This window comes from Thermobia domestica, chromosome 15, assembly GCF_964235325.1.
Source record: "Thermobia domestica chromosome 15, izTheDome1.hap1.1, whole genome shotgun sequence".
NCBI lineage: Eukaryota > Metazoa > Arthropoda > Insecta > Zygentoma > Lepismatidae > Thermobia > Thermobia domestica.
Window position 1 is genome coordinate 2,476,668 of NC_137468.1, and position 18,184 is coordinate 2,494,851.

An 18,184-nucleotide genomic window follows, 5' to 3' on the forward strand; every position below is an offset into this window, starting at 1 on the left:
CAACAAATACATAGCCTAATTTCTTCACTCAATACGGTATTTGAAGGTTAACAGTTACGTAAGATTGTGCTTCTTCCACCTCGGCCGCCCACCATACAAACGAATAAATCCAGGATGTCCAATATACAATGCAACCCGGAGTTTGGGATAGTAGAAGTTTTGAACCTGAAGTGATACGCGAATAATGGTTATACCAAAATCAAGCCTTGTTCATCCATATATTTTTAAACTAAGAACCAACGATTGAAGTGCACTAGGAACTGCACAGTGTTGCCAGATGTAACCAAAGGTGTATTTTTTATTTTTTTATTTTTTTATTTATTTTTTTTTTTGCGAAACATATAAATTGACTCATAACTCATGCGTATGGATGTTCTGTCATTAATTCTCAGTTTGTTTAGTTGGAGTAAGCTTGGAAACTATGGAGCAGAAAAAAATATTTTTTCATTTCCATCGATAACTAATCGGATGAGGCCTCTGTAAGGGGAACTAGGGAAATCGTAGTTTTCATAAATTAACATTCTCAATTGGCAACACTGCTGATGTTTCAGTGTATCAAAAGGTGTGTTAAGAATTTGTCTACGCTATGTAATTCCTGAAAAGAATGAAAAAGAAACTGAAATTATGAAAAAACTTTTACTTACATGCACCCGGCAACGCTGCTATTCATTTCTATGGGACTACTTAAAGCAAGAGGTATACAAGAACAATTCTCAGTGGAACATTCGCAGTGCCACTGAGAACATTAACACTTCTAATCTTCGTAAAGTTGCCGCCAACCTGGTGAAACGTGTGAACCAGTGTTTGAATCAAAACAGGGGCACTCCCAGCATCCGCTGTAGAGCTGGTAACTCATTTCTGATAGTAGCAGTGTTGCCGGGTGCATGTAAGTAAAACTTTTATCATGATAATATATTTGAAAGTTTGTTTTTCATTGTTTTCAAGAATTGCATAATGTAGACAGATCCCTAACATATCTTTTGATGCACTGAAACATCAGCACGGTTGCCAATTCAGAGTGTTAATATATGAAAACTACGATTTCCCTAGTTCCCCCTTACAAAGGCCTCATCCGATTAGTTATTGTGGAAAGGAAAAAATCTTTCTTCTGTTCCATAGTTTCCAAGGTACTCCAACTAAACAAACTGAAAATTAACAACAGGACATCCATACGTATGAGTCAATTTACATGTTTTGCAAAAAAAAAAAAAAAAAAAAAAAAAACAAATACACCTTTGGTTACATCTGGTAACACTGTGTGATTCCTAGTGTACTTCAATCGTTGCTTCCTAGTTTAAAAATATATGTATGAACAAGGCCTGATTTTGGTATAACCATTATTCGTGTATCACTTCAGGTTCAAAAGTTTTACTACCCCAAACTCCGGGTTGCATTGTACATGGAACACCCTGTACAATAGTTGAAAGTGACCTGAAAGACGCAATGCAGCTCAATTACTTTAATATGAAATAATACCATTTCAGATTACTGTGAAAATGTAATATTTTTTTACTACTGGAACTAGATTATTTTTGTTTATGAATTTAATCGGAAATAGTAGGCAGTAGAAACCCTTTTTGAGGATATTCTATTATTTTAATAACAAAATCCAGAAAATTAAACTGATTAGATAGTCAACAAAGTGTGAGATTAGGAAATCTAGAAGTAAAGAATCTCGTTAAATTACCAAAGAATTCAAATGAAACTACGCTTTAAAAAAATAAAAAGGATTAAGACAGTTAGATATGATTTAAGATTACCTTGTTTCGCCTTGGCAGCGCAGGCAAACACGTAAGGGTTGCTGTAAGTATTCCTGTCTGATCCACACACCGGTGCCCACATTGGGATAAGTACTGCGATGGTACACGCTTGTTGTGGATTTCCAGAAGACGTTACGTCATCAACAGTACAAGGGCCGCCATGCAAGATGTACAAATCTTCAATAAAAACGCAACAAAGAAAATATAATTCATTTTCTGACATTTACAAGTACGCACTCAAAACTCATAACATGAAGTGCAAGAAATAAATATTATAATGATAGATCTGTACTACGTCATATAATGTGTAATGATTTTTTGTGGAGAAAATGGCGTAGGTGTCATAAAAACATCTTATTGTGGAGAAAATTTAAAATTATATAATAATATAGTACTCGCGCCGAGTCATGAAGCTTGGGCTCTAAACCAATCAAAGAAATATTTTGCTTGAGCTCCAACACATCGGAAAACTTCGGTACAATTCATGGAGCCGCTTCCCGAGCGCACACATGGAGAAACGTCAGACAGCTGAAATTCACCAACTATGTTGCCAAACTTTGAAGACATAGTAAACGAGTATATATATATATATATATATATATATATATTTAAGAAAATTAAAAATTACCAATAATAACATTGCATAACAATAACTACTGTAACAACTAGTCTAAAATGGTAACAATAGCACAAATAGTAACAACGAAAACATAACGCAACAAAAAAGAATTAGCAAAACGAAATTTGACGCCAATCCGACAACACTGTACTCTCGGGAGATGTTTTCCGTGTAGCGCGAAAGAAGACACTGACAAAATTTGATGAGTGGGGGTTGACGACCGGAACACACCCTTGCGTTCTATTGGGTGGTGAAATCGGTAGATCTAGGTCAAGCTTCACGACTCGGTGCGAGTACTATAGTTGTTCCTGCGAAGACTTTGGCTCGCTGAATGCTATAGTTTGAAATCATGATCAATTAGAAGTTCCATTGTTTACATTTAAGATTTCTGTTAGTTTGTTCTATTAACTTGTGATTATACAAATTAACGTACAAATCTAAATATGGTTGTGACCTGTTAATAGTGATATGCTTCACATGGATTGGGCATAAAGCTTGTTAAATATTGCACTGTCCTAAAGCTAAACAGTAACAACTGTCTGAGGTTTATATACTGTGGTCATGTTGCTGAGTTACTAAATTATATTGTGGTTGATATGGAATAAATATTTGCGGAATTTATATAAATAATTACAATGTTATTTACATGTAATACGTTCCATATCTTAATATTAAATATCAAAACATGTTCATGTTCAACATAATTGCTATCCAATTTCATGTTCAAGTCCGACCTCATCACTGTCCAATTTTAAATAAAGTAATCCGATAAGTAGGCAGTGGATCAGGCACGTAGCCAGGATTTCGTGAAGGGGGGTGTCCGTGATATAAAATACTGTGATCATCATACCAGGGACTCGATCATTCTAAACTATTTTACTGGAATATATATTGGTTCGTTTAGCCAGGACTTCGTAACGGGTTGGGGGATGACATGAAATTCTGAAGGCCCAGGAGCTCGATTAATCTAAACTACTTTACTATCAACATATATTGGTTTGTTAGGATATGTTGGTAAGTATTTCAATAACAAACTATGAAGAAATCTCGAGTAAAATAAAAAAAATATTGAAAAAGATTATACAATATTTACGTCCTTCCTCTGTTTATTCAAATATAACAATTTTCCTTTCATTATGACCTCAACTACTATAAAAAGTACGTATTCACTATTATAAAAAGTACATACTCAATAATGTCTTGTAAAATATTTTACAATACCTGCGTTCCTTTCTCTGTTGAATCAAATGTTAACAGAACTTTCTTTCCACATTTTTTTTTTATTCCGTCAACTACTGTCTGTTCCAAATGACAGGTTAAAGGAACAGTAAAAAATTGTTTCTGAAATAACATGTTTGATGCTGCAAGGATGCGATGACGAAAAATTATGATAAAAAATGTCCACGCTGTTACAGAACGGCACTATACTTTCCGAAGCTTGAAATCTCCCTGACTAGAAATTCTAAAAAATCGATAACTTCTCTAGAGATTTCAAATTCCCTAACTCTTCCAGGATATCTCGCTCAATTCGCCACCATGTATTGCAAGTAATACAAATCTCCTTATAAAAAGAGTAACCAAAAGCTTCCTGTAGTTTATTTTTAACTCTGATTCTTCTTTTTCGCATTTCATTTTGTTTCATCCTTCCCTATTTTTTTCATTTCTGGTCTCGAAGGGGGGGGGGTCCGGACCCCCCTTGGATACGTGCCTGAGTGGATGCAACGGAGCGACGATTATTAACTATTAGGAATTGGCGTTACTCAAAGAATAAAATAATTTTGTATTATAAGTTGATATTTAATATGCCAATTAATCTAGTCTGAACTTTAGGGTACTTTCTTACCTCCCATCCTCTTCGATGTTGCCTTGAAATGATTTATTACTTCTTCGTTGTAACGTTCCTCTTTGAGCGTTACATTTTCTCAAAGAGAATATTTGCGGAAATGTTTAATCAGCTCTTAGTTAGTGTTATTTCTCTTATATTTCTCAATTCTCGACCCTCATGAAGGATTCAAGATGGTCGACAATTGGATCAGTGTATGTAATCAGAATATGCTACTTTTCTTTGTATGTCTATGCTTCGCGTTGAGCGGCTTCTGAGAATAGCGCTGACTGTTTAAAATAATTTGAAATTTCGTGTTTCGTTTAAACTGAGGGATTAATTATAGACATACATATATAAACGTTTACTTATATAATTTTTATTTTCATCTAGTCATATATGTTTTATTATTATAGTTGTTGTTTCGATACTACGCTCTGATGCGTAGTAGGGAGCGACCAATCAGGAGCGAGCGGGCCGCGGAAGCGTGCTCCCCTTTGTTTCAGCTCCTTGTACTGAAAAATGGCGGTAGTTAGGAGGGAGGCGTAGTTTTCACTCATGTCTTCGGACATGAAATTATCGCGAATCGTGCAGTGAGTGATCTTTCTTTTATCACAAATGTCTTTAAGAGTTGCCATAGTCGAACAGTATGCTGGGCTAGTATATATACAGTGAATTACAAGAAAATTCATCCCATAACACTCGACTTGTGCGTGTCTGGAGTATTGCTGGGATTGGTGTGACACTCGCTAATCACTGCCGTGATGAAAGCTGAAGTTCAATAGTCTTCTCTAAATTTGTCTCTGGGACCAAATTCGATTGGTGTATGGCCTTTTTCCTCTTGACGTTGCAGATCTCCGTCCTCTGTCCTTTGCTTTCCTTAATAAGGGACTCTGTCCTCTGTTACTTGTCGTCAGTTCCGCCTGCTTCTGTGGGACTTAAATGTGCTTGACTGCGGTCGCTGTTGCGAACGCGAGCGTTGTAGCAGCTTTGCAGTGAGAATCTTGTCTACCTGGTGAAGATAGTAGTGAAAAGTATGTTCTCGCTATTAACCAAGGAGAGGTCACCGTTTGATCAACCTGCACCGAGGTTATGATTACGGCTACTACTTGGTGAAACGTCTAGGAAGCCGCTGGAACCTGTTGCCAACCTAGGATGTTGCCCGGAATGGAGCTTTGAACTGGCCTATGGTGCCAGTATTGTCTACTTGTGAAGCAGGAAACAGGTTGGGTGAGCTTTGGTCACCGTCCCAGGTAACTATGTTTATTATTCTTTATTCCATCCTGTGAAGGAAGTAATGTCGTCCAAGAAGGGGTGAAGGACTTTGTTCACCGTTCATAAATTCATCTAAGTTGTGTCTGTTTACAATATCTAAAGGTTATATTATTACTACCGCGTGTTTATTCTACTGTCTCAAGTCGTTTTATAAACAAAATAATATACGTACATTTATTAATCATTGGTTCCTCAGTGTATTTACATATTATGTGCATCAATTCTACAATGTCTATAATATTGTCTAAAGTAAATCTTGTCCGTAACATGTCCGAGTAAACGAAAGTGAGTCTCTATCCAGTAAGTCGAATCATACGCCGACGGGGTAGTCTAATATCAACACCGTTTCTCTCTTGCTTGAACGAAATCATTCCTCCCAGTTGTGTAAATGTATAATGTATCACTCGCTACCATCTAGCTCATGTCTGTCCAGTAGCGGGCATTCCGTATTGTCTATTTTCTCAAGTGCTACGTTTGATAAAGTAAAGATTGATTAGCGATGGCTAGTTCATGTCTGTCCAGTAGCGGGCATTCCCTATTGTCTAAGATATATATTTCACAATCCAAGTATTAAGTCGCCACACAACAAATTTTATGTAAATCCTCGAGTTGTCTTTATGTTATGTCTTAGCTATAATGCTGCTTACTAGTTCCGTAAGGCACGTCGAAGACGGTGGGCATACAATAATACATATTGAAAGAAAACGTAAAAAAAAAAATTAGTAAACGAAGATAAGAATGCAATGTAGAGGAGTCGCTAAAATTAATTCTCTTTAACGAGGACGATTTACGAAACATCATCTACTAATTGAAGTCATGATTATTTTCCAATACAGTAAATTTCAATAAACTTTCTTGTTATCGTTAATTACTCCATATCGGACTCCCGAAGAAAACTCATCGAAACAACTTATTGACGGTGCAAATAGCGACTACTCTGTCATGACTCCGTTTTCTTTCATTCAGAAATAGGAAAGAAAGAGAAGAAAGTAGAAGGGTAAAAGAAGGAGGTAGGAAAAGAAGAAAAAAGAAATAGGGTATTTTAATGAGAAACAGATTACTGGATAATTCCGGAAATATAGTAAGAAGTCGAGAAAGTCGTTGAAAGATGAATCATTCTAAATGTTATTAACGACTAATCAATTTTGGAATGCTTCGGAATAGACACATGTTCCCTCATACCACCCAGACCTAGCTCCAGGCACCACGTTCGGGGGGTTGCCCAGACCTAGACTTGGAAATGAGAAAAGTGAAATTTAATTCTTTGTAATATTATTTCAACCGGTGATTGATAACCATCCAGCATCTGAACTTTGTCCTCTAGGATCGACCACACATATGAATTAGCCAAGAAAAAAAAATCAAACTTATAAACTCAATATAAATTTATGTGTCGTATCAATCGAAGTCTCAACTTCCTGAAAGGAAGATGTCGTATTTAGGCTCATCCTGCTATTTTTGCTTCACTCCTCGAGCCGATTTAAACCGTTAGTGACGGTCCTTCATGACCTAGGTTATTTACCTTAACACATATGTCAAAACATGACACATATATTACAGATGTTAATATGACAAATGATATCATACAAATTACTTAAATTAAATCTATCAGGCATTCACACGCTCACTCACTCAGGACAGTGTATATATGTTTAAAGGAAACCAACTAACTACAAAGATACAAATAGTTTATTACATTCATAGTGGAAAGAAGAAAAAATTAATTACAACGAAAATCTTAAAAGCACAAGTTCTTGGTTATATATTAATAGAGTACATAGTGTTATATTTTAGTAAATTTTTTATATATCCAATCATCTTGACAAATAGAAAGAGAAAAAAAATTATTTACATGTATCATATCTTAGGCATGCTAAAACAAATTATGATTTGCGACATACGCAAAAAAGACACTTATTTCACTTGAAGAAAAAAATTGACAAAGAGGAAAGAAAAAGAGGAAAAAAATCTTTTTGGTGTATCAGAGTCTCTACCTCACATCGGGTAATAAAATATTAATGATTTTGAGCGTTCAAATCACAGATCACGCACTACTCATAGTGTCCAAAACATTTCGCTCCATTTGACTTAGTTTGTGGTCATTTATATATCTATATATATATATATATATCTAACTATCGGTTTACAAAAACCATTTATCGTCTATATTTGGTTTGTAACTCGTAACAGTTTATGTCTGCAATCGCACATTACGACGCTTTACCCATCTAGGGAATTTTGAGAAAATAACTTTCACTAGAGGATGTTTCTCCTCTTAGACGATCCATTTCCAAACTTATTATTTGAATAGTCGTAAGTTATTTATTCAACACTGGGACACGTCATGAGGCCTTTCCTTAAGATCACTTTCGTATATATTTATACATGGTTCGGATTTAAAATGATCTTCCACAGGTGTACGGAGTATGAAGGTTTAAATTGAGGATAAAAAAAACTGGTCAAGTCACAGGATACATATGAAGGTGAGAAGGATTCAAGGTGCACTTTCCAGAATAGTTTTAGGTTGGTAGTTCAGGGATAATATTCGTTATGATGTGAGTTACGTTTAGACCTGCCGTTACTTTCCAATACATGCCATTACATAATTACATAAGGTACCATTTACATTTATTCAAAAGAAAAGGAAAATTACTTAAGTGCACGGCGGTATTCTTAACAAAATCTACATTCTTACATTCGTCGGAGAACTTACTGGTAAACTATAGCAACCAACACACGTTTAGGGGGACAGACACGAGCGCTCTTACATATATTCATATAATACTTTTAATATCATACTTTTACTATAAAATCATATTCGTATACTAAGTACATATACATCTCGACGTATTCATTTCTCTCTCTATATATATATATTTATTATAAATGCGCACACATTTAAATTAATCACCCCCAACAATAAAATTTTTACAAGGTTGCAAACATTGTCCAAAAACAAATGACTTCCGACATTACATATGAAAAAGAAAATTGATTTTTACTTGATACCGCGCATCTATAAATTTTTCACTTTTATATAATCAATTCGTGTTTAAATCATGAAGGAGAAAAAAAAAACTTTGGAAGGCAGGCACGTAACACAGAGCATTTATAAAGATATAACTAGATAACCTAAAATACAATTTCTGGGCCCAGGTTAACTACAAAGTAATCGAAAACCAACACAGAAAAGAAAGTGACCAATGGATTAAAAAAAAACTTAAGGAGAACGATGGTGAAAGAACGTAATCGAAGTGTCGTCAAATACGAAGTCTTTATTCATTTCGGCGATAGGTCAAAACGAGATGGAGGACTCAATCACTATCTACTCTATCCATGAATCGTGTCTTGCAACGTCTCAGCTGGTAATTTCAGATCAGAGTTGTATGTTAAATAAATCGTAAGCAACAAGTTCAAAATCGGGGGGGGGGAAGGTTGAAAAATTAAAAAAAAAACTTGAAGAAATGAAGACAGAGAGAGAGATAGAGAAGAAGGAAGACGAAGAATAGGGGCGCCAAAGACTTAAGTGAGAAATAACTAACGCTACAAAGATAGAAGTCGAATTTCACTCTCAACAAATCCATAGCCAAAATATCCTTAATATGCCAAAAGGGTGGTCTACTCAAATACGTAGACTCAAGGGGCGCCCTGCTGCCAAGGATGCAAGTTCTGTGTCCATCAGATCCCAATCCCACAAGAGTTTGGTTGTAAGATTGAAATCCGAGCCCCGTATCCGGCCCAGACCAGCAGGATAAAAGGAGAGGGGGAAGGGACCAGGGAACTGCGTCCCTAATTTTGAAATCTCTAATTAAGCAAAAAAAAAAACATTCGACCTCTCAGAAAAACTAAGAGGGTTCAAGGACAGTAAAGAAACTAGAGTAAAATAATAGTTAAGATATCCCTAACTAATGATTTGCCAAAATAGTAAAAAATATTAAATAAACTGAATTTTGGATCGGTGATTTCTATTGCCAAATTTCACCGATAGCTCCCCTTCGCAGAATGCGCTAAATTCTGAGGCATCGATTAATTTCCATCACTATCTAGTTTGGAAACTAAGAAAAGAAGACGAAAATATTCAAGGGGGGAGAGGTCGATGCCCGGGTACGGTATAATAAATTTCAATAATTAATTGTTTTGCTTCTGTACCCCTGTCCGAACCGTCGCCTCCATGACATTGTAAGCTAGCCTGAGTAGGTAACGTGAAGAAAAAAAATCTCACGGAGTGGTACATTCTATTTTTAAAACCGACCAGAAGATATGATTCACTACAGCCCTGTTGTATAACTACTATTGTCTTTTCATAATTTATTATTCAATATGTCTAGTCAGCGATTATATGATGCTACCCATTCTATCAGACGGTATTCCTATGGTTGATTACTACTATAACACATAAAACTACAAAGTATTACCATAGTCCGACTATATATCGCCCTCCTGTCCGCGTGATATCATGGTGCAGGGGTCAGAACCTGAGATGTTTGTAGTTACACGTATCCATTCAATATCTATATATCAACACACGGCGAAGTATTCACTGGGCTACTATATATTTAACTATATGGGTGTACTATATTCTATATTCATTTACTACAATATTCATATACTTTATATTCATATTCACATTAATATTCATATCATATTTATATCATCATTCTTTTCATTTGCTACGACGCTATATTCTACAAACACCCTGTTTCCTCTATCTACGCCCAGCCTATATACACATTTCATCATAACACTTTAAAATCTATAATCACCACAAACATTTCCCATTCCGATCACCGCACAACAACCTCACTCGAACTCAAGACTCTTTCACCACACACACAATACTATGTAATACTCGGTAGCTTTATTAAGAAGAAAGAAAAAAATCCTACGTATGTTCACTGAAAATAGAATTATCTGCGATAATGTTTAATGTTTATGAAATTCTGCAGCAACAATGAACTTCTGCAGCCACGAAGAAAAATGAACATCTAATATAATTTCAAAGCGAAGAACTAGCATCATATCGCCCGACTTCTGTTAAAAATTTACGTATTGTTTATTTATTTAAATATTTCGATTTCTAGACTAGGCAGAATGTTGAAATTTCCAGAATATATTAATTTTGGGTCACTTGACCTAACTGTACATTCATATGGGCTGTGAATTATACCTTCTAGGTTTTATTTCGGAAAGAAAGGTCAATTTCATGAAAACTAAATCACTAAGCACCTCGACAGAAGAATGGCGGTTAGTACTGACTTTTGACACTAGGGCTAGCGACGATATAATCAACCCTTGAACAACTGAATGTGACCTTGTACACGGAATTATTATACTATATTACGTTCACTTTTAAATATTGTGTATGAGTTCACTTAATGACGGAATAATAAAAATTTATCGCATAGTAAATACTACACTGTCCATATTTAATTATCTCACACACTCTTTCATCACTTAACTACCACTACCACTGATACTACATTACAAATATACACATACTACTTAAACTACAAGACACATCATGCCAATACACACCAATCATCACTATCATTAATACATGTTATACTAATAAATATACACAGAAAACATTCATATTTTACCATTTTAAATCGGCTCGAAAGGAAAAGGAAAGAAAGGGACAGGGCCAACTGGCCCTTGTATTTACTAAATCACATTCTTTACTCAACCTGTTTAATCAATGCCCTGAGGGGACATATCGTAGTATTAGCTAACAATAGGACCCCTGCCCTGAAGGGGCAGGAACCCGGAAACAAACTAAATGTTCAACTCATCCCGCTGGAAGCCGTACTCCCAATTTGGGAGTCAGATAGGAGCCCTTACTGTAAATTTACACGTGCATTATTCTACCTACCTTAACTACAAAGAAATTAAATACCGCCATGTTACGAATGAATAAATACAAAAAGAAATCACATCCACTATATACACGAACACAAACGGTAGTGGGGCAGGTCTTACGTAACTAGAAAAGGAATAATTTTAAGGATAAAGTATTTTAAGGGGAAAACACCACTTTCCGAAACTATTTGTGGATCCCTAAGAATAACTCGCGAACTGATGCACTTCACAAACCTGTCCACTATTGACTATATCTGCTCAACATGGCGTTACTAGATTATGCTTCCTATTTTTGCTTTTTAGTCCAGTTTTTACTCTGAAATTTAATAGTTTATGGCTCCCAAGACTTCCAGTGATTTTTTGACGTTAATAAAGTTCCAATATTACCTTTATTTGTAGCTTTTCTCACTCCTTTTCGACCTTTTACGCTAGACGATCAAAATCCAGTGTCTTCAGTAACACTTCCCGGCATGGAATGGAATAATTGCGCCCTAATATCATAGCGTGGGTTTATCAGCCAATCAAAACTAAGCATTTTGGCGGTGGGGCTTTGAAACGAATAAAATTTGGTAAAATCTGGATTAAACTAGATTTTAGAAGGACCTAGGTATCTAAAAGAGAGGTGAAGGGTGGTCCTGAAAATTCTGTCGAATTTTAGATTGGTTATTTGATCTGGAAGTTCTGTCCAATAGTGGACCTATGTTTTCAGATAGCACTGACACCGTAAGAATTGTAATAATCCGTTTACACATCCATATACAAGACTTATAACTAATTTAAAATATAAATAAAGGTATTGATTCCCAAAACTATAATTCCTAATGAATTTTTTACAGTTTCCCATGTTAATTTGAAATAGAATAACAAATAAAATTACGAATTATATGAACAACCAGAAATTTTTTTGTTAAACATCAAGTACAGTCGGTGCAAAAAATGTCGGGCACCCTCCTATTAAGAACATAATCTCATTAGACTGTAATGGCATATTACAATTTTGATGTGATAATGTCAGGGGTAGAGTCTAATTACTGGTTGGTCTTGTACTTCCTATAATGTTTCTGCAGTATGTGTTATTATTACCGCCGCTGCTAATGACAAATTATGTCGAGGGAAATGCCCTCTTGCCAGCTGGTTGCGGAAGTAGTGGAAACGTTATGTGTTTAGGGAGGAAGGTTAGTCGACACAGCCACATGCTTACTCCCTCTGCTGTGAGATGTTTTGTAAATAGTAATGTAATTGGTAATTTCTCTCTGTGAAGTAGCCTACTGAGAATTATGTCCTAACATTTAGTTAAAAAAATGTAAACAACTCTTCTATTGGTATTAAGGATACTGTTCAAACATTGTTGTTACTCATATTCTAGTTGTGTTGGCGCTAGAAGTTTCTGGAATCCTTTAAGACTGAATACATATAGTTTTTTTTTCAACTGAGTCTAGCTGTCCATGATCATTGAAGTTAACGATAATTATATTATACATTATTACAAGAAAGTTAAATAAATAGAGTTGCAAGATATGTGGAGTTGTCTTGAATGATTTTTTTCTTTTTCTTTCATCTCTTCTTCCTCAGCGTCGACGATGCCATTAGTGTGCAAGAGTCTGGAGTTAAATAGCGTTGTGCTTACTGGTCTATAATTATAGCATAAGAAAGGAATAATCTTGGCGACCCATTTTTTTTCCTTTCCTTTCCCTTAACGTCAGCTACGGATATAATCTAGAGTAATGACGTTTCAAGCTGACAACCCAGTTCAGGATTTAAGGTAGCCTAAGTCGTTTCGCCTCAAATTGGTTTCCCATAGCCAGAATCTAAAGTAAGTGCGTTTCCAGTTGGCTCTAACAGCCAGGATTTTAAGGGAAAATTTATATCATCTCAAGTTGCTATCCAGCCATAGAATCGAACTAGCGTAAATAGCGCTTTTCATCGTACAACATCGAAGTAGTTGAAACACGAAAGCAATGATAAGTAACAAAATCGTAACTGAAATTTTGAAAAGACATCGCAATTGCAGCCTTACTTTGCACGTACCGTTCAAATTTCGAATGTTGTGGTTGAAGCTAATGTTAGCGGTATTTCACATTAAGTGCACAAATATATTTGGTACTTGTAGGAACTACATAGAAGACATGTACGCACTTGCATACTCCTCACAGAAGATAGCGTATACTTTTGGAGCTTCCTCTAAGCCAAATGGTTAGCTTAGCTGTATGCCCAAGTTCAATTCCGAATGACAGGTAATGTGCTTCGGATCCCTCGTCCCATCTGTCTTCGGTGCTGAAAGACATGCCTAACTACACAAACCACGCATACACTATTACTATAGGTAGTGCCTCGATTCAAAAAGAGAAGAAAGTTGTAATCTTTATGACAGTGGCGTATTTAGGATTTTGTTTCGGGGGGTATACACATTCTCCTGAGTGGGTGTATATATACTGGGTCTATGTAGGTATACAATTATATATAGGTCTACTATATATAAATTTATCTATTTCGGGGGGGCTTGAGACCGATAGCCACCCCCTAAATACGCCATTGCTTTATGATATTGTGGAAATCACTTGAAGAAGATAATACTGGTGTTTAAACTTGGAATCTCAACTCAAGCTAGTGTTAGGAATTTAAAATACTTAAGTCACATGTTCACGTGTAGATATTCCACGTAAGGCGCCTACTTTCAATTTATTAATACACTAAATATCAGAGGACTATTGTGACGACAATTTTTAGTGAGGACAAATTGCCTCGGATCAGTTCTGGAAATTGCAGAAAATTTTCAGCGAACGTTGATATTGAGGAAGCCGCATTTTCTAATGGCATGGTCTCTCAAAAATGTTAAATTTTACCATTATTTCAAAGTATATGCAGGCCCGCAGATTAAGATTCACAAGTATAAAGAACCTAAAATTATGTTACCTGGATCTATTTTTCTAAGGCACTTGACAGCCAGGAAGTCTCTATAGGTGATTCCGTTCGAGGCACAAACAGACTGGAATGGCGTCCAAGGAGACTGCGACGATTTGCATGCGTCGTAATCAACATCTTCTTTGCAGTGGCCCTCATGACGGGCGGTAAGCCCTGTAAGCATAGCATAGTCAATAAAAGTATGTAGCTACATACCGTGTGGACGGAAACTACATTAATTCTTACAATTCTGTATTCCGCTTTTGCTGTAAGGAGAATTTGTTTATAAACAAGAATTTTAGGAATGATCCAAATAATGGATCAAAAGATTAGTTTTTGGATCAGGGGCCAGAAAAGTTGTAAAGGGTCCCTAAATCGAGTTTTTGTATTTTTTATTTATTTTTTATTTTATTTTATTTTATTATTTTTTTTTACTGAATAAGAACGTCATACTGAGTTAAGTGATAGTTTGGGTTTGGCTACACTATAGGGCTATGTAGTTTTGCAAATATAAGGTTTACAAGATTTTTTTTTTATTATTAAAATATATTGGATTTCTTGATGCAAAAAAATTCATGAAATAAAGATTTTAATAACTGAAATCCACTTATTCATGAGAAAAAAGTTCATTCCAAATAATTACTTAAGTGAAAGCTTAAAAGAAAAAAGTTGATCTATTAATGATGCCGGGTACATAAGCCATCTTCCTTTTTCAATCTCATTGACTTCTTTGGAGACTATTTTGTCGTTTTCTTTGAAATGATCTAGATTTTAAAAATGATTGGAATCTACTGATTTTTTTTAAATCTTTTTAGATGTGCCTTTTTTATTTTATCTTATTTTTTATTCTATTAGCGAGCATCCGCGCATGATGTAGTGATAAAATTACAAAATACGAAGTTCAAGGAACAATTTAAGATGACTAACTCCGTATGAGCATGTGTTCACCTCTGGCGCTTGGGGTTCCGGGTTCGATCCCAGCTCCCGCCAAGTGAACTTTGTGGTGGACAAACACCGTGCTCGTGGGTTTTCTCGGGGTTCTCCCGTTTCCTCCCACTTTCATCATTCCACCATTTTCACTCATCTCTCATCATCACCGTCTCCTTTAGCCTAACCGGCATAACCGTGGGACGTAAAACTCAAAGAAAGATTTTCCGTATGAGCATGGAAAAAATCCGTTGATTTTTTTCACAGAAGATCGTTCATTCCGTGTATATACTGTACGTGATTAGCAGTTTAGCACCTCTTTCTATGTGTTCAATGTTCTCCCATCGCTAATCGAATCCGGGACGACATGTGCGCAACATGCGCGCGCTAGCCCCTAGATCAGCGGGATGTTTTGATTACTTACGTTAGAAAAATACAAGCAGGTTTCAATGGAAGATTATTTCTTTTCTCACAATTAAATGTAAAGAATCATAAATACCTTTTTCTGGTCCGTATTTCTTCATGCATTCCAGAGCTTCCATGTTGCCATATGTAAGTCCATCGGACCCACAAACTGGTTTCAGTTCCAGTGAATAGGAGCATGTACCCTCACAAGGCCCATCGTGCTCTACCGTCACTCCTGAAACAAAAGTTGGGAAATAGTGGAGCACGCCTCTATTTCTTCTTTTTCGCCACTTAAACCTAATCTAATACAACATTAAGGTAATGCAATATGTATGAGATGCAATTTTATTTTTTAAAAAATGTGATAAAATGTTATCAAATTGTTCATTAGCAACAGGAGACCAATATATATGATTCGAGATACGCACGAGACAAGATTAGTGGCTGTCTCGTCTCGAAAATGTGCTGTAAAAGTGATGTCTCGACTCGAAAAATGTATAGTTTTCTATTGGAAGACCAGTGTCTCGACTCGAATTTTGTTAGGAAAATCCTGTCTCGACTTGTCTCGTGCGTATCCCTATGGTCGACATCTTGAACCAGGGTCAAAATTCTAAACATAAGTACGTCCCATGCTTCCACTACTAATAGAGTTTCCTTAAATTAGATTTGATTTAAATTTAGCGTCCCTTTCAGCAGCAAAGCTATATGAGACGTGGACCTACAGGTTAACGTGGGCTCTGAACCACATGAGCTCACGCCGAGAATTGAGCCCGGGTCTCCTACGTCAAAGACGCTTATGCTAACCGCTTTGCCACGAAGGAGTTCGAGTTTCCTTAGAAATTAAGTTATATACGTTCAATATTTTTAAAAATGATTCTTATTTTGCATCAATTTTACTCATGCATACTCTAGTAGTCTTTGAATAGAGAGTTAAGAAAAACTCATAAAATTATTCATGTGCAGTATTCAACAGAAACATAGAAAACACGCAAAAGTAATGAAAAAGAACTCTAAGCCTTCGAAATGAGGGTATGAAGAAGAATAGAGAAAATCAGCTGAGACAAACGGAAAACGAATGAGGAAGAGTTAAGAATAGGAGGGGACAAAAGAGCAGTTTTAAACGTGATTGAAAAGAGGAGGAGAATATGGTTGGAGCATTGGCTGAATAGGAACGGTATCATGAGGGATGTGTTAGAGGATATGGTAGCATAAAAAAGAGGAAGAAGTGAAAGAAACTACCGTTGATGAATGGTATTAAAAGAGAAAAATCGTACATGAAGTGGAATAGTGTGACTTCAGGATATAGATTTCTGGGCATTCAGCTTCTATGCCCAGAACGGCATCTATCCCATCGTCCCTCCGCGAGCATACTGTCCGGGGTAAGGGAAGGAAGCGGCCTAGGACCTATATGTTAGATACCATCCCGGCATTTGCCTGGTGTGAATGAGAAAAACCCAGGAAAACCTCATTCAGGATGGCTGGCCTCAAAAAGCTTTTTACACTTTTCTGACCGAGTGCCTTCACCGGGAATGGAGCCCGGGACCACTCGCACCGAAGGCAAGAGCGTTAGCGACTACGCTACATGGGACCACTGGAATAGTGTGACGTCACACCTTGTTTATTGCCATGAAGATCATAGATTTTAGTTTTCATATAACACCTGGTAAGAAGATAAAAAAGAAAATGAAGTGTTATCTTTCTGAATGTAAACATTACAGTGAAAGGAAAACTTGTAATTTTTGCGATATCTTTTTATTGAAAAAACAAAATAAATTAGTTTCTTTAATAATAATAAAATAATGCGGTTCGAGTTTGACATTATGCTATAGTCACAGATGGAAGCCCACTAGACTCGATTTGATGCGGATAGTGCAGTCAAAATAAGGTTTGAGGTATATGTTTAGAATAAAAAGGTGGGACCTTCTGGAATTTGTTCGTGATCTCTTCCTCATTAACCTCCAGAAAATCCCAAAAAATTCAGTTGCGGGTTTTCCGCCATTTTGAATAATTAGTCCGCCATCTTGGATTTTTCACATGCACTTAGTTTATGCCACACAACTTCTAAACTAATTAATGTAGAAGAATCATTCTTTCTTTATTATACTTCTAATATTATAGGCAATGTAACAAGTTATTATCACTTTTCTTCGATTAACCATTTTAGCATAACTTTAGGATAAAGTGAAAAATTAGGATCTGCATTAGGGGACATATTGTTTTCATTGCCTCATACAACTTAACAGAGTAGAAATATGAAGAAAGTGCTCGAATAAAATTTCTTGGAAATTTTATACACTTTAAAACAATGTGTATATATTGTTACTATATACGATGTCAGAAATGCGCAATGAAGCTTTAAACGTCATCGGACTGCGCACAATTTCTGCAAAAACATATGATGAATCATTTAACATGAAGGAAAAGATAGTTAGTGATTTGAGACGGCTTTTCATTGCAATTTCCAGTAAGTGTCAACAAGTTTGGAGGTCCCGCCACGGCCACGGCATGGACTCCACGATGCGCTGAAGTGTTGTTGTGGAAAATCAATTCATATCTGCTGCAAGATCTCCCACAGAGCTTGCAGGTTACTTGGAAGAGGGTCCATAGCCGAAGGCG

General features: G+C 36.1%; 1 protein-coding gene across 1 annotated transcript in view; it reads right to left on the reverse strand.

The window, feature by feature from the left end:
* Positions 1-15,797, reverse strand: part of LOC145671803 (serine protease inhibitor dipetalogastin-like) — a 31,903-nt gene extending 16,106 nt beyond the window's left edge. Inside the window, exons 1-3 of the mRNA XM_081741036.1 lie at positions 15,663-15,797; positions 14,249-14,410; positions 1,761-1,937 (exon numbers count right to left, since the gene is read on the reverse strand). Of these exons, the coding sequence (XP_081597162.1) occupies positions 1,761-1,937; positions 14,249-14,410; positions 15,663-15,705 (382 nt within the window). The 5' untranslated portion in view covers positions 15,706-15,797. The remainder of the gene's footprint in view (positions 1-1,760; positions 1,938-14,248; positions 14,411-15,662) is intronic.
* Positions 15,798-18,184: the final 2,387 nt, after the last annotated feature.